General features: G+C 46.9%; 1 protein-coding gene across 3 annotated transcripts; it reads left to right on the top strand.

Moving 5' to 3' along the window:
• Positions 1 to 3,007: 3,007 nt before the first annotated feature.
• ENC1 (ectodermal-neural cortex 1) lies at positions 3,008 to 13,233 on the top strand. 3 transcript variants are annotated; one of them, XM_073802211.1, is made up of 3 exons: positions 3,008 to 3,427; positions 7,299 to 9,113; positions 13,083 to 13,233. In XM_073802211.1, the coding sequence occupies exon 2, from the start codon at positions 7,312 to 7,314 to the stop codon at positions 9,079 to 9,081; it is 1,770 nt and encodes a 589-aa protein (XP_073658312.1). In that variant the 5' UTR covers positions 3,008 to 3,427; positions 7,299 to 7,311; the 3' UTR covers positions 9,082 to 9,113; positions 13,083 to 13,233. The 3 variants fall into 3 exon arrangements, with proteins under 3 accessions (XP_073658312.1, XP_033708829.1, XP_073658311.1); XM_033852938.2 differs by having other exon boundaries at positions 3,009 to 3,427; positions 13,078 to 13,233; XM_073802210.1 differs by lacking the exon at positions 3,008 to 3,427 and adding an exon at positions 3,779 to 3,797 and having other exon boundaries at positions 13,078 to 13,233.
• The last annotated feature ends 7,297 nt before the right edge of the window (positions 13,234 to 20,530 follow it).

Here is a 20,530-nt window from a genome sequence, read left to right as displayed (position 1 = left end):
GCTGTTTATTTTTCAGCCTAACAAAATAACATCGTTAAGGGAGATAACAAGGCCAAAGCCTTGGGCACAGCTTCTTAATAGCATTAAAAACAAGACCTTGGTTTGGTGTCACAAGGCAGAGGCGCAGACCAGCTCCCAGGGGCCCAGGGGACCGGCCTAACATCTTGAGGGAGGTGGTGGCCATTGTACAACAGGGATGTCTGTAGTGTTTCCCAAGTTGTTTATGACTCATATCTACAACGTCTGTCATCATCCATTTTGATCACAAGTCTGTCTAGAGTTCTTCCTGTACAGATACAAGACTTACTCACCTTTTCTTCCTGTAAGTGAAGTGATAAGAATTAGGTGTGGCTGAGAGATGCCGGATGAATAACAGTTTTAGTTGCTGTGATTGTAATATGCTAATTTGCAAATCACTTTCAGCTGTGGAATAAACATTAGCCACTGCCCATAGGCCTGAAAACTTTTCATATATCGGTTCAAGCAAACCAGCGTACGGTTTGCAGCAGGTCATTTGTCTTCCAGTTTTCATAACCCATATAAGAAGTAATTTCTTTTCCCTTCGTCCATGTTGCTTATCTCCCTAAGGCAGATGAAGCAAATGTATGTGGTCACTGAATACTTTCAAGATTTTCCAGGCCACAACTTTTTTTCCTTCTCTTTTCTTGAAGCGTAGAAAGGTGGTAACGTTAGGTAGAACAGACACAGGAAATTAGCATCGGTGGATGATGACACAATGGCCAGACGAGTTCACTCTTAGCCCTGCCTGCTTAGCAAAGCTATTTGCAAAGACATGTAAACTTTGTTCTCCCCCCGGCCCCTCGGTTAAGGACACTGCAGTTTCCGGGTGGTAAAGATGCAACCAAAATAGATGGCCTGTTCCTAGCTCAGTGGCTTTCTGTGGCAAAATCCCCAGCCAACCAGCTGAACTGAGGACCTGTTTTATTCCTAGGCAGGGTCATCTAGGTACAGTTCCCAGCAGATTTGTTAGGTAATTTAAGTAAGAAGGAAATACTTCTTAATGAGAAAAAAATGTTAATCTCTTAATTTAAACAGAGCACCCCACCCCACCCCAGTCCCACTCCCCGCGGAAGACATTAACGTTTGGTCTTCAGAACCAACCTGCTTGTTTTTGACCCACAACCCAGACAGACAAAGCGCTTGGAGGAGGTGCCTTTGGGGGCTGCACTGATCACCTTCCCCCCACTCCTTGCCGAAGGCTACAGAGCATGTTTTTTCAAAGACATATGTGCAATAGCTTCACGTTTCCCTCACCCGGCTTTTCAGCACCTATCTCTGACGTCTACGGTGTTTCTATCCGTCTGGTCTTCGCTGATTTTATCCACATCTTTAGGAACCGGGTCGGCTCGCGGCGCTCCCCCTGTCTTTACCTCGCAGCAGGCAGACCCCTGCACGTGGGTCTGACCGGGAATTGATCTGGCCTCTCCGGCTTTGTGAAGCAGTCTCGAGCCGAGACTCTGCATAATACGTTAAAATACGAAGCAGATTTGTAAAGGCTCGTGGTGAGGCTGACGAGTTAATGCTAACAAAGGACTTCAGAGGGCACTGTCTTTCTTTGTTTGCAAGGAGCGAAATTTCTCAGCGCGAATACCAGAAGGGACCGCGTGTAAAGGAAAGTGGGATTAAAGGACCGACAGAGCCTTGGTTTCGGCAGTCTCTGGGCTCTGGGCGCGCCAGGCAGAGCCTCTTCTGCCTGTTAAACCATTTCTGCATCTAATATTTAAAAGAAAGCTGGGAGGTGGAGTGGGGAGAGAAAACTCCGTCGTGGGTCCCCACTCCAGCTATAAGGCTGGGCCACTGCAAGTAGCTGTGCGCCCTCTAGCTGGACAATTCACATCTCCCTGGGCCTCAGTTTCCTAACCTGTAAAACGAGGGAGCTGGATCGGTAATCTCTACAGTTCCCTCATATACTTTATTCCAAATACCCAATAAAAAGAAAAACAGGCATTTCAGCTCCCAGTGGAAAGACAAGCCCTTGGTACGAAGATCAAAAGTGGGCTTCATAAATAGTGATCGCCGTTCGAGATTAGTTTTCTAATCGCCTTCCCTTCTCGTGGCACAAGGGCGCTTCAAACGTGTGTGTGCTGAACCATTTCTTTGCTGAACTCCTAACTAACACGACCCGGCGATAAAAGACAGGAAAGGGCCCAGACTGAGAGGGCGATTGACGCTTTATCGCTACGAAGAGGCGGCGGCTGGGCAGCTCCTAGGAGCGGGTCGCTTTGAATAAAGCGGCGGCGGCGATTGGCTGCAAAGCACGTGGTGCACGCCTCGCCGGAGAGCGCCGGGTTGCTGCTGCTGCCCCGGGCGGCGTGGGGCAGAGTCCAGCCGCGGGGGCAGCACCCGCCGGGGGTGGGGAGGGAGGACTGAGGGGGCGGGAAGCGCCAGGGGCTAAAGTCTTTCTGGTCCACTGCCACCGAGAAACCCTACGGCCCGGCTTTGCCCAACCTGCGGTGTCCCCGGAGTGTCCAAACCTCGCCACCGTCCTCCCTCCAGATATCCCACCCGGCGCGCGGGCTGTGCGTGCCCACGGCGCGTGCCGCGGACACCCGGCTCGCCCCTCGCCGCCCTGTCCTGAGCATCAGGCGGGCTCCTGCAGCTCGGAGCGCACAGCGAGGGGCTGCGCTCCCCGGCCGAGGATCCCTCAGCACCTGGCTGGGCTAGAGACGCAGACACACCGACGCAGGAAAACTTGTTTTATTCGCGATCCCCGAGGGTTGCAGCTGCTCTTGGCTGAGATTCCGCGTGCGCTTTGTCTCTCTCCACTCGCCACAGCCCCCTCCCCCGCTTCCTCTCACGACTAACTCCCTCGACACACTCTCCTCCGACTCTTGTCCTCCTTCCCTTCCTCCTCCTCCTTCTTCTCCGCTGGCCGCATTCACGCGCTTCCTCCCTCCCTCCCCTGGTGTCACTTTTTGCCTACGCGCCCTCTCCCCTCCCTCCCCTCCCCTCCCTCCCCGCCGCTCCGCTTATAGCCGGGCGCTGGGCGGCCGGGCGCAGAGTGCTCGGGAAGCCGGAGAGGAGGCGGCACGGCGGTGGCGCTGCAGAGGCCGAGTCGAGACGCCAGGCGGCCGCCGGCGCGCAAGGCGCTTTCCAGCTCCCTCCCGCGAGGGTACAGCCCGCCTCCTTCAGCGGCGCCTGCAGCCGGGGGCTCGCTCTCGCCTCCGGAGCTCACTCCGGGAGCTGCTCCGCGGGTGGCGGGCGCAGAGTCCGCGACGTGGGGATCGTGAGGCCGCGGCGATCCGCCCGCGGTAACCAGACCGCGAGCCAGAGTTACATGCGCGCTCCCTTCGCCCGGTCAGTCGCTGTTGCTTCCTGGGGCTGAGACGTCCGCTCCGTCCCCTCCCTACCCGGTGACCGAGGCAAGAACCCAGCCGGTCGTGCACTGTGGCTGGTCGCCACTGTTGTAAGTCTCCCCTATCGCCGCGGACCTGTTGCGGGCGCCGCCGGGTTTCAGGGGCTGCCTGGCCTGCGGGGTGTGATCGCGAGGGGTGTGTGTGCGCCCCGGAGCCTGGAGCTCCGACTTAGGCGGCGGTGGGGAGCTGTTCTCGGGGGGGAGACCTGGTGTCCACCGCTGCCCTCCCACAGCAAGAAGAGCCGGGCATTGCTGGAGGGGGCTTCTCTCGGTGGAGCGCCGCCCGGGCGAGCTGCTGGAGAGCTAGGAGCTGAGCCGGAATACGATCAATCCCCCCCGCACCTCCCCCCCTCCCCCCCAGCGGAAAGAGCGTTGTCGAGCGCGCGGGATTGTTGGTCCACGTTGCACCCTACCCGGCACGGTGAGCAATAGGGCCACGCGCAGACACCCCTAGTGAGGGCACGTTCACTGCGGCCAGATGTCTGTAGGGAATGAATGAAAACTGGTTTCTGAAAAATTAGTTTTTTCTCATGGAAGTATTTAGTCTTACCATGCTTAGTTTCGAAGGATAGGAATTGGTGGGCAGGGTGGAGATGAACCGTTGAACTTGGCGTGTGTGTGGTGTCGCCCTCACAGGCATGGCCAGAGTGTTAAAGAGCGTTACAGGTGTTATAGAGGACTGTGTAGTAAAATGCTTTTCTTGTTAACAATCTCTTTATAATGTTCCGTTGTTATCAATAATATGAGTGTCCGAGAAAATCTGCCTAGTTTCTCCTTTGATTGCATTGAGATCAGGTTTAAAACCCAAAGAAATGTGACACGCCGCTAAGTATTGGAGGCCCAGAGCCTGGTTAAAGAGCATTAAGTGAACTGAAGTTACTGTAGCTAGAATCCCTTTTGATGTTCACTGGTAATAGCAGCCCTTTTCCCCTTCTTTGTAGAGGCAGGTTAAGTATATGTGTGTGTTTTTTTGCTACTTAACTTGGCATGCAAATATTATTTCTCTGGGGACTTAATAAAATGCCAGAAGGATGATTCATTTCATGTTGAAGGTGTGTTTAGTGGCTGTATACGTGGTTTCTGCTGACGTTCTCACATTTGCATAATTTTAAACTAGAAGGCAAGTCGTTTCCCTTGGGTCTTCAAGTTTACCTTTTATTTTAATCAAATATTGCTGCAAGATTGTTGGATTTTGACTGACACACTTCTCCATCTGGGTGGCATCCAAGGTGACAGGCTAGGCTCTTTCTGCTGGCTTTATGAACCTACCTGGGAAATACAGGAGCATAAACACAGGATGCAAAGAGATGCAGATCCTATATCCCAAGGTCTTCTAAACTGTTTTGTTAAGCGTAAGCCTGGCTGTGAGTGTTATTTTACACTGCTTAGGGAAACGCCTTCCGGGCCAGGTGGGTGTAATTCCAGCTCAGTCTGCAGGCACTTTGGTGCATTGGCAGGTGGATTCTTAACCACTGCACCACCAGGGAAGCCCTTTTGTTGTTGTTTTTTAATTGAAGTATAGTTGGTTTACAATGCTGTTAGTTTCAGGTGTACAGCAAAGTGATTCATTATATATATAATATATATATACTTTTTTAGATTCTTTTCCATTATAGGTTATTGCAAGACATTGAGTATATTTCCCTGTGCTATACAGTAGATCCTTGTTGGTTATCTATTTTATATATAGTAGTGTGTATATTTCAATCCCAAACTCCTAATTTATCCCTCCTCCCCCTTTCCCCTTTGGTAACCATACGTTTGTTTTGTCTGTGAGTCTATTTCTGTTTTGTAAATAAGTTCATTTGTATCTTTTTTTAGGTTCCACATATAAGCAATATCATATGATATTTGTCTTTCCCTGTCTGACTTACTTTGTATGATAATCTCTAGGTCCATCCACAGGAGGCAGCTTTTGAGGTTGCTTTGGAAGCATTAGCTTAAAAAAAAAAAGCATAGCTACTCGTTTGGAATTCTTGCACCTTTCTGTATAAGGCATAGGAATATTTATACCATCTTTTGAGGTTTAGGCTTAAAATCTTTCTCAAAGAATTTCAGCTTGAATGTACTAATGCAAGTGATGACTACAGCAGTAGAACAGCAGGGATGCTAATACTGTTTTAACACATTGGAGAACCTGGTGTATTCACATAGGGTCCTGTCACTTGCTCTTAGGAGCATTGGGCATTGGGTAAAATGGATTAGACCACAGAGGCTTAGCTTGAGGGTTGCGGTGATGCTTGCCTTCTCACCATTTGTGCCCAAGTCACTGTGGAGACTGATGGGTGCTTCGTAAAGGCTTCTTAACACCAGAGCCCTAGGACTCTGTTGTTTATTTTCTTCCACTAAGTCACGTTTACTCACAGTGAAAAGTTACATGCCCCAAATGAAAGAAAACAAGTTGCAACTCCTAATAGTATGAGGCCTGTGTGTCAAAGGCAAGTTAGGTACCTGCCTCTGTTGTTTTCTGCGCCTGCCTTGCCTCCGCTGCTCAGGTTGAAGGAAACAAGCAGGCCTTGGGTTTCAGCTCTGCCCTAAGGATTGGCTGTTCCGTGTTTGGAACAGATACTGTAACCACGCAGTTTACCCTCCTGGGATAAACAGTTTCCCTAGGAATCCTTTGACAGGCAGGTTCTTGAAGCTATTATTTCTTTGAAGTAACAGAAGGGTAGGGTGAAAAAGGAAAAAGATGGTTCAGTTTTTGAAGATAGGTGATAGGCATGTCCTGTATCTTTAGCCTACAGTTTGATTACTGAGGAAAGCCAAAGAGAGCATTCGGTTCTGCTATAATTTCCGTTTAGATACTGAGGAAAACACTCTAGTCAGCAAATAAAGTCTAGAGTGGCCCTAAATTAACAATGGCAGGCAATACACATAGACACACACGTGTGTGTTTTGATTTCGATAAAGCGACATTTGCATTTTGGACTGCCTAGATGCAGGTGCCAGCGTTTGCAGGTACACAAGAATGGTCCTGGTGATGCCCTGTTTAATCAAGAGAGATGGGTGGATACATCCTTTGTTCTTGCAACTGGTTTTCTAAGATTTGATTTAAAGCAGGGAGAACAGAACAACAGAACTCCTGACTTTGCTATTCAAAATATTCTTCCCTTTCTGTGCCCGAATCGCCACTTTGGAAGCTGTCCGGAGCAGGAAAGGGGAGTGGTGACTGTGGCCAGAATCTATCCTGTTTTTCCACGATAGCTTGCTGATCAGTATATGGTTGTGTTTATATTGGGGCTCTTTCAGGATGCTGTAGTGGTAGAGGTGTCTGGTTACAAATTATTTGTAATGATAAATAAAGGTTTGGTCATTTTAGAAGTTGGCCTAAGCCTGTGGTTTTAATGTTACATTTCCCATTTACTGCACTTACTTTGGTAAGGCACTGGGTCTTACCAAAGGAATTCTTAATGGAATTAATTAGTAGGTATTTGTTTTACACATGGCTTTATGATGCTTGCATAGGGTATTAAAGCCTGTGCCCATCCCGGCGTTACAAGAGCTGGAGGCCTGGCATTTCAGGTGGCCAGCAGTGAATCAGCTGGACCAGGGCAGGGAGCTGTGAGAATGAGACCTTGCTCCTCTTGGCTTTTGCTGACTTACATTCTCAAGGACTTCAATATCCTGCAAGTTGGCAATCAGGTTTTCCAAGATGAACCTGCTCTTAAGCAGTGCCTGTTTGTTTTTTTTTAAACAGTGTATAGTTTAAATAGCTCAACAGTATTATAATAAGTGTCTTTCCTTATAGGTAGGTAGCCATCTCTGACTTTGTATAGGCCTGACTGTCCATTATTCAGAACAGTAGGGTGGCAGGGCCAGCAGCGAAGTGTTCTGTTTCCTCTGTCCAAAACAATTGCTGGTTTGGTTCGGCCGTTCTGAACACTGAGAGCATCAGGTTCAATAGTTGTGTTTTGTTTTTCAGGAGTGGAAACAAAATGTCCGTCAGTGTGCACGAGAACCGCAAGTCCAGGGCCAGCAGTGGCTCCATTAACATCTATCTGTTCCACAAGTCTTCCTACGCGGACAGTGTCCTCACTCACCTGAACCTGTTACGCCAGCAGCGTCTCTTCACCGACGTCCTTCTTCATGCTGGAAATAGGACCTTCCCGTGTCACCGGGCAGTGCTGGCCGCGTGCAGCCGCTACTTTGAAGCCATGTTCAGCGGCGGCCTGAAGGAGAGCCAGGACAGCGAAGTCAACTTCGACAACTCCATCCACCCGGAAGTCTTGGAGCTGCTCCTCGACTACGCTTACTCCTCCCGGGTCATCATCAATGAAGAAAACGCGGAATCGCTCCTGGAAGCTGGCGACATGCTGGAGTTTCAAGACATCCGGGATGCCTGCGCTGAGTTCCTAGAAAAGAACCTGCACCCCACCAACTGCCTGGGCATGCTGCTGCTGTCCGACGCGCACCAGTGCACCAAGCTGTACGAGCTCTCCTGGAGGATGTGTCTCAGCAATTTCCAGACCATCAGGAAGAACGAAGATTTCCTCCAGCTGCCTCAGGACATGGTAGTGCAGCTCCTGTCCAGTGAAGAGCTGGAGACGGAAGACGAAAGACTTGTGTACGAGTCTGCAATTAACTGGATCAGCTACGACCTGAAGAAGCGCTACTGCTATCTCCCGGAGCTGTTGCAGACGGTGAGGCTGGCTCTGCTGCCGGCCATCTATCTCATGGAGAATGTGGCCATGGAGGAGCTCATCACTAAGCAGAGGAAGAGCAAGGAGATCGTGGAAGAGGCCATCAGGTGCAAGCTGAAAATCCTGCAGAACGACGGTGTGGTGACCAGCCTCTGTGCCCGGCCCCGGAAAACCGGCCATGCCCTCTTCCTCTTGGGAGGACAGACTTTCATGTGTGACAAGCTGTATCTGGTCGACCAGAAGGCCAAAGAGATCATTCCCAAGGCCGACATCCCCAGCCCGAGAAAAGAGTTCAGTGCCTGTGCAATTGGCTGCAAAGTATACATTACTGGGGGGCGAGGGTCTGAGAATGGAGTCTCGAAAGATGTCTGGGTTTATGATACCCTGCATGAGGAGTGGTCCAAGGCGGCCCCCATGCTGGTGGCCAGGTTTGGCCATGGCTCTGCTGAACTGAAGCACTGCCTGTACGTGGTCGGGGGGCACACTGCCGCCACTGGCTGCCTCCCGGCCTCCCCCTCAGTCTCTCTAAAGCAAGTAGAACATTATGACCCCACAACCAACAAATGGACCATGGTGGCCCCTCTCCGAGAAGGGGTCAGCAATGCCGCAGTGGTGAGTGCCAAGCTCAAGCTGTTTGCTTTCGGAGGTACCAGCGTCAGTCATGACAAGCTCCCCAAGGTTCAGTGTTACGATCAGTGTGAAAACAGGTGGACGGTCCCGGCCACCTGTCCCCAACCCTGGCGTTACACGGCAGCAGCTGTGCTGGGTAACCAGATTTTTATTATGGGGGGAGATACCGAGTTCTCCGCCTGCTCTGCTTATAAATTCAATAGCGAGACTTACCAGTGGACCAAGGTGGGAGACGTGACAGCAAAGCGGATGAGCTGCCACGCTGTGGCCTCCGGAAACAAACTCTACGTGGTTGGAGGGTACTTTGGCATTCAGCGATGCAAAACTCTGGACTGCTACGATCCAACGTTGGACGCGTGGAACAGCATAACCACGGTCCCGTATTCGCTGATCCCTACTGCGTTCGTCAGCACCTGGAAACATCTGCCCTCTTAAACACAATGCATCCTAAAGAGAGTGAGCGTAAGGTAAGAGCCAGTTTAGCTGTAAGTATCCATATAGTTGAGCTAGCTGTGTGAGCCCGTACATGAGTGAAACAGGCTCCATATAGCGCATCTTATAGAGGTTCTACATGAACTACAAATAAGAGCACTTGTACCCCGGAACTTAAACACTTGTGTTGACCACAGCTGCAACCCAACATAAGGCAGTGCTTCTCAGCCTTTATTGGGCCTCAGAGTCTCCCAAAGAGCTTTTTGAAACCTGCCCACTCCAGAGGCTGGGTTTCATTAGGTCTGGGTGGGACCCAGGCATTAGCATTTTTAGAAAGTTCTTCAGTGATTCTAATTACGGCCAGGTTGGGAACCTTGTCTCCCGAGCCCTCCCTGTGTGCCGGCAGCTGGGCTGTGTGTTTCCCATGGATCATTTCATTTGGTCCCTACAACAACCCTGTGGGATATTATTATGAGAGCACTTCGTATATGAAAACACCTGATGTGCACAGGGGTTAAGTAAGTTGCTCAAGGTCATAGGGCTTAGCAGGCGGAAGGGTTGGTCAAGACATCAACCCAGGCAGTCTGGCTCTAGAACGTAAGCACTTGAGGTCACGCCGAATGGCTACTTAATAAACTTCACATTGTTATCACCCCAGGAAATAATTGTAGATTTTAAAATTTAACTTCCTCAAACCCTTTTTAGAATGAAGTGGGGTTTAAAAAATTGAATGCTGAAAATTATTCCCATTGTATTCTGTCTAGAATTATTCATTAGCTTATTTTAAAGGTTTTTCCTTCTTCCCCCCCCCCTCCAGAATAGCCCCCTTTAGGGCATTTATTAACTTTTGAGAAGTCTAGGTCTGTCCTTATAAAAGGTTGCACCTGCATTGTATAAGCTTGTCTGATGTATGGACACACGGAGCCATCTAAACTGCCCTTCCTGCAGCTTTTCAGAGTTAATCAGTCAAGCTGACCCCATTGTCAGGGCGAACAAAAGTTGTGTTTCTGTGTCATATATCTGGGTACATAATGGTTGTCTTGTGTACTTAAGAGTATATAATACTCTTGGCTCAAATAATTAATAGGCCTACACAGTTCAGGGTTCGGGAAGCTAATGGCCGCTTTGCTGCTGTTAAAATAAAGCATTCTCAGGATTGGCCCCGGAATCACTTAAGCGTATCTAAGTGTAGCACAGAACACATGGATTGATTTGTTTTGGTGACTAATGGGCTCATTACTAATAATAAGAGAATAAAATTTAAAAATCTGCTTTGGAGGAACTGCTGGGAAAATGAACTCCTTCCTTGGAAAGGTTTGGTTCTGTGTTCCCTAGTATGTTTCACACCTTTGAAGGGGACCTTCTAGCAAAGAGGGGTTTGGACTCATTTGTCTTTTCTTTCCTCATCTCTTACAGCTCATTTAGAAACACCAGTAAAACTGGCCTCCCTTTCACATGTAATCGTTCTGTTTCTTTCATTGCTTCAGTTATCTCCTCCAGCCCATTACTGTTAGTACAGTTCTTAGTAATGTAATGTTTTCCTGGACTGAAACTCCTTCAAAGGAGCAGGAACTGTCAGAACCGTCCTCTGGGGAGCAAATGGGGCTACAAACTGGTTTTTGCAGCCTTGCTGGCATCTCAATAATCCTGAATAAACAAATACTCTGAAAGGGGTTATTTCATTTGCGATATGAATGCATTACTCAACTCTAAAGAAGGTTTAAAGGACCTTCTAGGCAAAAGCGTCAATTAACAGTGCACTAAATTGGGTGTTAGTCCAAAACTGACTATATTTGCATAGGAGAGCCTTAAAAATTGCCAGTGATGGTGGCGGTACATCCAAAGGGTAACTGGCTGGCATCCTTGGAAGTGGCTGGCATCCTATATGTCATATAGGTAGAAAAGAGAGAGACCACATGTACATTCTGTTTCTAGCTGTGGAGTCTGGACCTCTCTGCACTTCAGAGATCTCCTTTGTCAAATGAGTGATTCGAATTGTGCTTTCCTTGAGATCTGTCCCAGTTCAGACTTGGGTGAATTGGTAAATGAGGAAAAAGAAAAGAAAGGCGTGAAAATACCTAGCCAGTGCCTGGTACATATTAAGTGTTCAATACTCGTATTAGTTTTCTTTCCTCCCTTCAATTTAGACCTTAGCTCGCAGTGGAATTAGCTTTGTGTGTCATGCGAAAATGAGGTTTCTTTGACTATTATCAGCTTGTTATCTTTATACTTCATTTTTGGTACCTCCTCTCTCAGCCCAGAGTGAGTATGTTGGCAAACACTCGAATTCACCCTCTCCTGGGTATTTGAACCTAATCACACATGTCCGGTCCCTGGGAAATGGAACAAATAAAGTGTTCGGTTATATTCGAAACAACATCCCCTCTGCCCTTGGTGCTCTTAGCCAGAGAGTCAAGCACAGAATAAGGAAATTCGACAGGGCCAGGTTCGCCTTTTTAAAGGGTGGCGTGGAGCTGATCAAAGCCACTGTTGGAGTTTCCGACGGAGAGAATGTTGGTTTAAATTTCTAAAGTTTACTACACACAAGATAGCGTTAAAACACTTGAGCCGGATGCAGTGACTTAAAAGAGGTGCCGTGTAGGTATCAGTCCTGAGCTGCGGACGCTTCCGGGACCTGGCTTCGCCCTCCACATGTAGGTGCTACCCGAATTAATACAGTGTTAACAAAAGGTTTCCCTAGGTCTAAAAGCTTATCCACCAAGGAGATTTTAACTCTCTCCAGCTGCTCCCAGCTGCCGGGAAGGGACAAAGAGGAAATTACTTCTGATTTTGCTCCATTTTCATGGTGCTGTGTGGCCCCCAACTTGACGGCGTTTGGATTTTGGTTTGCTTTGTTCCCGGCCCCCCTTTTTAGTGGTGGTTTTGTTTGGGGGTTTTTTGTTTTTCTGTTTGAGTGTGTAACATCTTGACATTTCATATTATCACAAGATACGTTCTTTAGGCCTAACGTTGCTGTAGAGGTTTCAAGGAGGTGAGGGTGGGCGATGACACCCGTAGTCTAAGGAATGTCTTGAAAGTTTGAATCACCATTACGAAACTGCCAAAAGAAACAACTAATGAAATGGATCAGACTTCCGGACACACAGGAGCAAGAAGTCAGTGCAAGGGATGAGCGCCCCTCCTGAATTCCCTCTGTCTGTACTTCGAGTTTCAGCACTGGGGCTGCAGACTCTTATGCTAGGGCTGGAAATGGGCTCCAAGAACAGACATGGTGAGCATTTGAAAGACAAAAGCCCTCTGCAAAGTCTCCTTCTGTAAAATTAGACTTAACTAAACGGGAAGGATGGGCGGTGTGGGAAACAGCAGCTCCCATGAAATGTGCAGGCTTCGTGGTTATGGCACCTTGAATTTATATTCACGTTTGATGGTGGTTGATTCTGTAGCTAATAACACTGCATACCACAGCCCGAGTCTCCTAAGTGTGGACTGATGAACTTGGAGAATAAACTCCAGCCCTGGGCTGGTGAGGCCTGGTATGCTGTCATGTGAAAGAAAGCGAGACTGATTTCTGCCGTAATGAATAGCAGAGATGCATTTAAATAAGAGGATTAATATGTCTGCCTTCTATATGGTGAATAAATTTAATTTGGAATCCTTTATGGTAAATGGGCCCAAGGCGGGCGGGGGGGGGGGGTGCGGGGAGGGGATTGGCCAAGGAATCTCTTGTGACCCTCTGGTGATCACTTTACAGTGGCTCTGTTTAACTGTGGAGAGGAATTATGAATGTCGGAAGCAGAAGAAGGCAACTCGTAACAGCACCTAGATGTATAGGTTTGAACTTTAAACGTATATATGTTTAGGAAAGAAGCAAAGATCTTTCTTCGGATACCACGGTTTTTGTTGGGCCATCTGCATGCATGAATGCACCTACCGAATGTGTCATTAAGACCTTTGGAAGCCATATTGACCTACTCTGTCCCAAGTTTAATTTTTTTTTTCAGATTTTGAGACTAACAAAACATTTTCCTTTTCCTCTAGTTTAGCTGACTCCATCCCTCAATGAGACAAGATGGGATCTCTACTTTGGAGAGGCCAAGTTGAATGAAGAGAAAGAAAAGGAAAAGGAAAAGAAGTTCCTACAGTCCAATCCACCACACCTTGTAAATGCTTCTAACTGGACTTGAAGGAAGGGGGGAGGGGGAGGGGGGAGGGGGGTGGGGTTTGCAGTGCAAGAGGCACATGGTTTAAATATGAATGAACGAACCTGTGATCTAGTCCTTGTCTTGTAATTGTGGATTAATGTCAGCATTAATCAGCCCCTCAAAGGGAGAGAAAAGCCGGCCCTTTTCCCTTGCTGTACCATATTCAGCATTTGATTTCCATGGGTTCCACCATTTATGTGTAAAATTTGAAATGGTTGTCACCTCTCTCTGAGGAGCAAGCTTGAAGCCTCCACACCAGCTGCTGTTGGAGATTGAAAGCCCGACTGGGGGGCCTGGAGGGACGCTTGCTGGGCTGGCTGCAGAGTGAGGACCAGTGGACTCCACGATAATCTCCGAGGGGCTGTTCTCCCCAGGAACGTTTCTGAACAATGGGGACATTGTTGTAGCTGTTTGGTAGATGTTCTTTTCTATTTATAAGTGACTTTAAACTTTCCCTTGGCTGGTAAGAAATTTGTTGTAGATTTAGCTATTTATTCTTTGAGGCCTGCATGCTGAAACAATGCTTACAGTTGTCTTCACGTGTATGGACGCGTGTGAATGGTTGTGTACGTTTTGCACAATTTTGTGGCTGTTATGATGTGCTCTGCTGCACAAAAGTGAAAACTTTGGAGTTACAATTAGGAATATAACTGGAGGGTGGGTTGGGAAGGGTGGGGGGTGGGATTTTGTAAATGTCAAGACAGGGAAGGATTACAAGACAGAAACTTAAGTTACATCCTAGAGGTAGAGAAAGCATGAAGGTCATTTTTCTCAGACTCATCAACTTTGACTGGGGTTTTGTGGGCTGTGGTCCTGCCAGTGGCTCCTGGGGCAAGAGAAGGCTTCTTTCTGCCCTTCTCCTTCCTGTCTGATTCACTCGCTTCAATCTCAGCTACTGAAATTTGGAAAGGACCAAATCGCTTGGCAGTTGTTTTTTTGTTGTTGTTGTTGTTTTTCTCCTCTGTGTAATATCCTGAAATCCTGGAAAATGCTATGGACTAGTTCTGTATATAGGGCACAGGTAAAGGCATTGTCCAAAGTTTATTTATTTATCTATTTATTACCCTATGAGAATGCTTGGCCATAACCACAGTTAACAGGAGAAAACGAAACACTCACCAATGGAAATTAATTCACTCACCGGATTTACTTGACCTGGATGGGTCCTTCTCTCTTCCTGCTGTAGGGTTTAGCAAGTGCTAAAAGTTCTCCAAGGCAATATTCACATGGGTACAATGTATACTTTAGTGCTCCCTCTTAGGTAAGTCTCTAAAAGAACTCTTTGGTGCACAAAAGTGACACATATGGCCCCCAAACACCAAAGAATTGTAAGCAGTGGCCCTTGCTGAGAGGCTTTCTGGAAGAGTTGGGAATCAGTTGTGAATACGTTCTTTGCTAGTTCAAGTGCTTGTTTCCTAAACACGTGCCGTGATAGTTATTAGTGGTAGACTCATAGGTGCTTCCTCACAGGTGTCCGGGGAAGCTCAGCGTTTGCAATTCGCACTGCTTTCGTTGCTGTTTCTCTCATTACCGTATTTTAGAAAATAGGGTTTAAGACCAATAACCTTTGACATCGTGTGTTTGCATCGTCTAATGACAGATGAATCCTTCACATTTCTCTCCACCTGAATATATTAGACTAATTGTACATGTCTGTTCGTGCCGTGAATAAATGGGTTATAGTTGGACCAAGATAAATGAACGGTTGGAATCAAAGGGTCTCAGTACTTTGCGGTAGTCAGCTCCTCACTTCTAGATGTGTTCTAATCCAGCGGTCCCCAACCTTTTTGGCACCAGGGACCAGTTTCGTGGAAGACAGTATTTCCACGGACGGGGGTGGGAGGCGTGGGGAGCGGTTCAGGAGGTAATGCGAGCAGTGGGGAGCGGCGGGGAGCCGCAGATGAAGCTTCACTCGCTTGCCCTCCACTCACCTCCTGCTGTGCGGCCCGGTTCCTAATGGGCCTAGGACCGATACCAGTCCACAGCCCGGGGGTTGGGGACCCCTATTCTAAACAATGCAAACGTCTGATTGTACCCTGGCAGTATATTGTAGCGGTTACAGCTCCGTAGTTTATGATGCAAATCTGCCAACATGTGGGTGTCACTGCGTGGCTTTTGAAAGCAGGGTGAATTTTTTGCAGTTGTTTCAAAGTTGTGGTCTGTCCTTGAATTCTCTATTAATTGCTGTGTGTGAGCCAGAGGGAGCTGTGGTCAGGGTAGGCCCCCAGCCTGCAGGGAACTTTCTGGACTCCCCGCTCTTTGAATTAATGGAGGCATTTGGGCTCACTACTTGACCATTCTCACCCTGTGAAACGTCCTACACTTTGAAGCAAATACAATTCACAGCACAGTGCACACAAAAACCTTGGCATAAGACAGAGAAGGTTCTTCTTATTCTGTGGACTGGTTGCTGTGGAAACGGATAACAAAGGGCAGCCTTCCACTTCTGGTATAATTGTGTAGCCCCCTTTTCTCTGGGCTTGACACCTGTCTGAATAAGAATGATTAGAGCTGAATAATATCCCTCTCTTGACTATTGAATATGTGGTTCACATACAAAACTGTATAAGTTGAAGAAGTAAAGTGTTCGTGTTCATATGTACTTGTTTGCTACTACATTTTTGAGGTTTTGTAAAACTGTTATTTTTTTTTCACAATGTGAAACTGAAGGTCAAATAAATTATTAGAGATTTTCTCTTCATCGTGAATATGGGTCTTTATTTGAATACAGCATAATTTTAGGCACTGAAAACTTGTGCTTTTTCTAGTTTAATCCAAAAGAGGATCATTTCAAATTTTTTTGGATGTCTTCTATTTCACCATTTAGTTACGTCCATTTATGAAAGCAATTTTGCACATTAAATAATTTAAATTTTTGACCTTTTAGAATATTTAAGCGAACCAAAACTACCTCAGTTAGGGTTATTGATAGCTTAGAATATAAAGTCACGTACTATGCAATGATGAGACAGCATACTTAGTATATAGAAGGAATTTAGTTTCTATACTCATCATGTGGGATATATTTTGTTAGGAAAGCTGTGAGAGAAGGGGCTGTAGTTCAGTCCTCTTTTCATCTGACATGACCTTAGAATCATTTCAAGTGAGTGGAAATACGTGCATATTATTTCTCTGAAATGGCACAGAAAACCACAAGTGTAACCCCTCTGGTAATACTTAGCTTCTTCCAAGTGGAAAGCCGCCATCCCAGCTGGCTCATTGTAAAGCCAGAGGAAGCCTCCTGCTTTCACCTCATGACGGCTTCGTGTCACAATGAGATGCTCCTTTATCACTTAGGGTGGACCCCTTGTTGTTTTAATGGGCAGAGCAACATTGGGCATAAGCTTTTTTGGAGAGAACATAAATACTACCTAATTAGAAATCTAGGAGATCTCACAAGTAGGCAGAATACAATTACCGCCCTTGGACTTGGACCAAGATGCCAGAGCAGATGCCTCAGGTTTTACAGAAGCATCATTCAGTCCTGTGCTGGGTGAGGCTGGTCTAGAGCCAAGCTTTGAGAATAAATGACTCTGACAAGAGTCCTCAGACACCTTGGTGCACGGTGCTGACGACCCATGGAAACCCTGTTGGTGACACCATATATGACACCAGTCCTCAGAAGGGTTGAGAATAATCCACGTAGAGATGATTGGGAACCGACTTTTCATTCTCGGGAGTTCTTTTTCTTTATCATCTCAGTTGGGATGTGTAGACAGATTAAAAGAAGATACTTCAAATTCCTAATTTTCAGTTGTTTGGAAATTTCAGTTCATTCAGAGGTTCACGTCACGCCAAGCAGCGGCTGTATTCGTTTGGATTGCCTTCAGCTGCATGTAATAGAAACCTGGCCATGGTGGTTTAACCACAGTGGTGAAACCCTTTGGAGGCCGGCAGTCCACGGCTGGGACAGTATCCCTACAAGGCCATCAGGGGTCTGCAGCTCTTCTTTCTGCCTTGGCATCCTGGGCACGGGCCTTTAGTCCTCACGCTTACAGGATGGCAGCTGTACCTCATGGCATTCCATGTGCTTTCTAGGCAGCAAAGATGGGGACAAAGGGGGAAGAAGTATGTGTCAGATGGAACTTCCTTTTTCTTGGGACAGTAATAGTTTTCCCAAAAGACCCACCTAGGAGACTTACACTTATCTCTCATTGGCCAGAATTGGGTCTCACGAACTTCCGAAGAAGTAAGAGAAGTAAGAGAAGTACTTTTAGTACTTCTAAAAGTACTGATAAGAGAAGTACTTTTATGGAGGCATGATGCTGCCTCACACAAAAGGTGATTTTTGTTGGCAAGGGTGAAAGGGAGCACAGACGTTGGCTAGGCAGTTAGTTGCTGCCTAGGGTCTGTCACAGTGGATAATCCAAGGGTCAGCTTAAACAATAGCCCTGGTGATTGAGTGATTACGATGTGCTGGGACTGCACTAAGGACATGTGTCCTTCATCTCTTTTAATTCTCACAAAAAATGCAGATAAGTACAGAGAGGTTTCTTAACATCTGTAAGCCTCAGCTCCTTCCTCTATAAAATAAGGATGATTAATATTCTCTAATAGAAACATTTAATAATATACATTTAAGCACCAAGCCCAGTGCCTGGCACATAGTAGTTTCTCACTAATTTTCAGCTGTCATTTTTAGACATGCTAAACATCCAATAACTCAAAATCTGAGTGCTTATTCTGTGTGAGGAATTGTGTTAAAAGTTTGTATGTCCATCGCCTTAATTGATCCTTACAGCAATCCAATGAGAACAAGCACTATTTTTTTTTTTGGCCACACTGTGTGGGATATTAATTCCCCCACCAGGGGTCGAACCCATGCCCCCTGCAGTGGGAGCACGGAGTCTTAACCACTGGACTTCCAGGGAGGTCTTGAGAACAGGCACAATTATTACCCCCATTTGGTAGATTAAGAAACAGGTTTGGGGCTTCCCTGGTGGCGCAGTGGTTGAGAGTCCGCCTGCCGATGCAGGGGACGCGGGTTCGTGCCCCGGTCCGGGAAGATCCCACATGCTGCAGAGCGGCTGGGCCCATGAGCCATGGCCGCTGAGGCTGCGCGTCCGGAGCCTGTGCTCCACAACGGGAGAGGCCACAACAGTGAGAGGCCCGTGTACCGCAAAAAAAAAAAAAAAAAAGAAACAGGTTTGGAGAGATTAACTTGCCCAAGGGAGTGGTGAAGCCTGGATTTCAAGGCACACTCTCTGACCTGTCCAGGAATGTGGAGAACGGTGATTCATGGGGCTGAGCCTGACTGTGGGAAACCCAGGGCTGCCCATGTCCGTTGTGTCTGGGAAGACTTGACTTTGTGACACGGGCCGAGAAGGTTGCAGCTGGTGAGTCCCGCCCCTGGACACCAGGACTAAAGAAGCACAGGGAGAGAATCTGCCCTCCAACTCACAGTGTTCCTTGACAACAGGCTTCTAAGATTCTGATTGAGGAGAATTTTAAAATAAATGGGGGCCCTGGGTGGTTGTTATACTTGATAATTCATTAAGCTGTACACTTAGGCTCAGTGTACTTTTTTGTTCATACAATGTTTATTGCCTGAGAGATTGAACATACAAATGGACAATGGCCAGAGCATAATAAAAATAGAACTCTGACCCACAATCTGCAGCAACCAGCGCAGGAAACCAACCCCATTATCTGCGGTAACCAGCCCAGGATGTCAGCCTGCAATCTGCAAATCAGACTTGCCGGAAGTCAGATTACTATCTCTAGCAACTGGTCCCGGAAGCCAAACAATAACCGTGTTAACGATTGGCCCCAAACAGCCAGGACTTGATTAATAACTTCCAGCTTCCTTAATTTTTGTTACTGCTTCCAACTTGGGACCAACCAGAAAAAAATCAGATATGCCCCCCTAACTATCACATAGGGTACCTACTTCTAGTTAGCCTGCTTCCAGCTTCCCTAGGCCACCAGCCTTCAATCAGGGCATATCTGAAACCTTCCCTTTTTTCCACTTACACAGCTTTCCCACTTCTGAGCCTGCCTTTGAGTCTCTGCCAAAACCAAGTGACAGTGGCTGACTCCCCTGCTATAGCAAGCTCTAAATAAATATAGCCTTTGCCTGTTCTCATTTGGTCGGTTTTTGTTTATTGTGACAGGCCAATGTTTGTTCAATAAAAAAATTAAATATGTCAACAAAAAGGTTCATAAAAATGAGGTGGGAACCAACATTTTGGGTTCTGGGCAAGCTGGGCTTTCAAAGGGATGTTATCTTCATCCTGAATGTCAGAGTAAGATGAAATGTACACAATACATATAGTATGAGAAAAATGGATTTTGAGTTAATGGGGTTGAGATTAGGGCATCTGGTTTGCCAAACGGAGAGCCGTGGCTTTGTTTGGGAATATTTTGAATAAAGTGAGAACACTAAAGTGAGTTTTATAGTTGTATTCATGGTGCACATGAATGTATGGATAAATGCAAAAACTTAGCAGTTAATTCCTGGTCTTGCCTGTCACAAATCTTAAGTGCTTTGCCTGTCTGACACATACTTAGACAAGCCATCTGTCCTGTATTTGAGTTTAATCATAGACAATGAATTTTAAAGCTCTGTTATTTGTCCGACCTTGGACCGCTAAGTGCAAGACCTAACTTTCAGAGGGAAAAAAAAGTGTACATTAAGGCATGACTAGGAATTAAAAGCAATTTGACTAAGTAAATTACAAATCTACCATAATCTCATCCAGCTCTGCTTACAACCCAGCTTGCTTTGTGAATCCGGGGAAAACCAAATGAGACAAAGTTTCTATCTTTCTCTCTCTGGTCCTGTTTCCTTGGCAACCATAATCTTTATCTGCACAAAGATGGGGGACTGCATCGAGGAAAGGCAGTTGGAGGTGCAGCCCAGTCTCTCACTAATCCTTTTCTTCGGTTATCAGATGATTTGTCTTGTTACGAAAAGTGATTTTACACCCAGTTTTTAGATGCTGCTGGGAGCGTTTATTGGACATCCTAGAAGGGCTGAGGGTACTTGCTAATATTGTAGCTACAAAGAAGATGAAATCAGTAGACACAAATTGGGCACCTGTAAAGTAAAGGACTAAAATGTCTCTCTCTGAGGATCTAACTAATCTAGGCGCGAACTCTAAATTGCAAACACCGGTGCCCCATCAGATATCTCCACGCATTCTGGCCCAGGCGTTGCTGCCACGAGAACCATTTTGAGAGAACAGATCTAGGAATTGTACTGGCATGTGTCTGCTCTGAAGGGAAGGAAGGGAGAAAGAGGAAGAAGCAGAAGAAACCCCGGGGAGACGTGTCTGGTGGGTGGTGGT

Source organism: Tursiops truncatus, chromosome 3 (genome assembly GCF_011762595.2).
Source record: "Tursiops truncatus isolate mTurTru1 chromosome 3, mTurTru1.mat.Y, whole genome shotgun sequence".
Lineage (NCBI taxonomy): Eukaryota > Metazoa > Chordata > Mammalia > Artiodactyla > Delphinidae > Tursiops > Tursiops truncatus.
This window is presented reverse-complemented; position numbering and strand designations above follow the sequence as displayed.

Bases quoted from the DNA above. Each gene is read 5' to 3' on its own strand.
- ENC1 (XM_073802211.1), top strand. From the start codon at position 7,312: ATGTCCGTCAGTGTGCACGAGAACCGCAAGTCCAGGGCCAGCAGTGGC.